The sequence below is a fragment of the Salmo salar genome, unplaced genomic scaffold (assembly GCF_905237065.1).
Source record: "Salmo salar unplaced genomic scaffold, Ssal_v3.1, whole genome shotgun sequence".
Lineage (NCBI taxonomy): Eukaryota > Metazoa > Chordata > Actinopteri > Salmoniformes > Salmonidae > Salmo > Salmo salar.
In genome coordinates this window covers 345,219-347,500 of record NW_025548133.1, presented here as the reverse complement: position 1 = coordinate 347,500, position 2,282 = coordinate 345,219, and the positions used below count along the sequence as shown (strand labels likewise).

The following is a 2,282-nucleotide window of genomic DNA, read 5'->3' as shown; positions in this document are numbered from 1 at the left end:
GATTGGTTGGCTGTCCTCTGACTGTGTGCTGTGATTGGTTGGCTGTCCTCTGACTGTGTGCTGTGATTGGTTGGCTGTCCTCTGACTGTGTGCTGTGATTGGTTGGCTGTCCTCTGACTGTGTGCTGTGATTGGTTGGCTGTCCTCTGACTGTGTGCTGTGATTGGTTGGCTGTCCTCTGACTGTGTGCTGTGATTGGTTGGCTGTCCTCTGACTGTGTGCTGTGATTGGTTGGCTGTCCTCTGACTGTGTGCTGTGATTGGTTGGCTGTCCTCTGACTGTGTGCTGTGATTGGTTGGCTGTCCTCTGACTGTGTGTTGTGATTGGTTGGCTGTCCTCTGACTGTGTGCTGTGATTGGTTGGCTGTCCTCTGACTGTGTGCTGTGATTGGTTGGCTGTCCTCTGACTGTGTGCTGTGATTGGTTGGCTGTCCTCTGACTGTGTGCTGTGATTGGTGGTTTTCAGGTTTCTGGACGTTCCTGTGGTTTGTGAGTTTCTGTTTCCTGGCCAATCAGTGGTCTAGGACCGCCCCGAGGACCTGCCACTCAACCAGGAGTGCCGACGCAGCCAGGGCCTCTATCGCCTTCTCGTTCTTCTCCATCCTCACCTGGGTACATACACACACTCACCTGGGTACACACTCACCTGGGTACACACTCACCTGGATACACACTCACCTGGATACACACTCACCTGGATACACACTCACCTGGGTACACACTCACCTGGGTACACACTCACCTGGGTACACACTCACCTGGGTACACACTCACCTGGATACACACTCACCTGGGTACATACACACACTCACCTGGATACACACTCACCTGGATACATACACACACTCACTCACCTGGATACATACACACACTCACTCACCTGGATACATACACACACTCACTCACCTGGATACATACACACACTCACTCACCTGGATACATACACACACTCACCTGGATACATACACACACTCACCTGGATACATACACACACTCACCTGGATACATACACACACTCACCTGGATACATACACACACTCACCTGGATACATACACACACTCACCTGGATACACACTCACCTGGATACATACACACACTCACCTGGATACATCCACACACTCACCTGGATACATCCACACACTCACCTGGATACATACACACCTGGATACATACACACACTCACTCACCTGGATACATACACACACCCTCACCTGGATACATACACACACTCACCTGGATACATACACACACTCACCTGGGTACATACACACACTCACCTGGGTACATACACACACTCACCTGGATACATACACACACTCACCTGGATACATACACACACTCACCTGGATACATACACACACTCACCTGGATACATACACTCACACTCACCTGGATACATACACTCACACTCACCTGGATACATACACACACTCACCTGGATACATACACACACTCACCTGGATACATACACCCACTCACCTGGATACATACACTCACACTCACCTGGATACATACACTCACACTCACCTGGATACATACACACACTCACCTGGATACATACACACACTCACCTGGATACATACACTCACACTCACCTGGATACATACACACACTCACCTGGACACACCTTCTCCTCCTTCTCCCTCCAGGCTGGTCTGACGGTGCGTGCCGTCCAGAAATATCTCCTGGGAACAGACATGACCCTCTTCACCACCGACCATCTGGACGGAGTCGCCCCGGTAACGCCATACCCCTCCGCCGCCACCGGGGGCGCCACCGAGCCCAGCGACAACTACCAGAGTCCCCCGTTCACAGAGGGGCTGGAAGCCCCAGCCCCCACATACCAGGTCCCCATATACTAGTCCCTCCCTGTCCCCTCTTCCCTGTCCCCTCCTCCCTGTCCTACTAGTCCCTCCCTGTCCCCTCCTCCCTGTCCCCTCCTCCCTGTCCTACTAGTCCCTCCCTGTCCCCTCCGCCCTGTCCCCTCCTACCTGTCCTACTAGTCCCTCCCTGTCCCCTCCTCCCTGTCCCCTCCTCCCTGTCCTACTAGTCCCTCCCTGTCCCCTCCTCCCTGTCCTACTAGTCCCTCCCTGTCCCCTCCTCCCTGTCCCCTCCTCCCTGTCCTACTAGTCCCTCCCTGTCCCCTCCTCCCTGTCCCCTCCTCCCTGTCCTACTAGTCCCTCCCTGTCCCCTCCTCCCTGTCCCCTCCTCCCTGTCCTACTAGTCCCTCCTGTCCCCTCCTCCCTGTCCCCTCCTCCCTGTCCTACTAGTCCCTCCCTGTCC

General features: G+C 54.4%; 1 protein-coding gene across 1 annotated transcript in view; it reads left to right on the top strand.

The window, feature by feature from the left end:
• Positions 1–1,932, top strand: part of LOC123732692 (synaptogyrin-3-like) — a 10,168-nt gene extending 8,236 nt beyond the window's left edge. Inside the window, exons 4-5 of the mRNA XM_045711946.1 lie at positions 465–610; positions 1,649–1,932. Of these exons, the coding sequence (XP_045567902.1) occupies positions 465–610; positions 1,649–1,861 (359 nt within the window). The 3' untranslated portion in view covers positions 1,862–1,932. The remainder of the gene's footprint in view (positions 1–464; positions 611–1,648) is intronic.
• Positions 1,933–2,282: the final 350 nt, after the last annotated feature.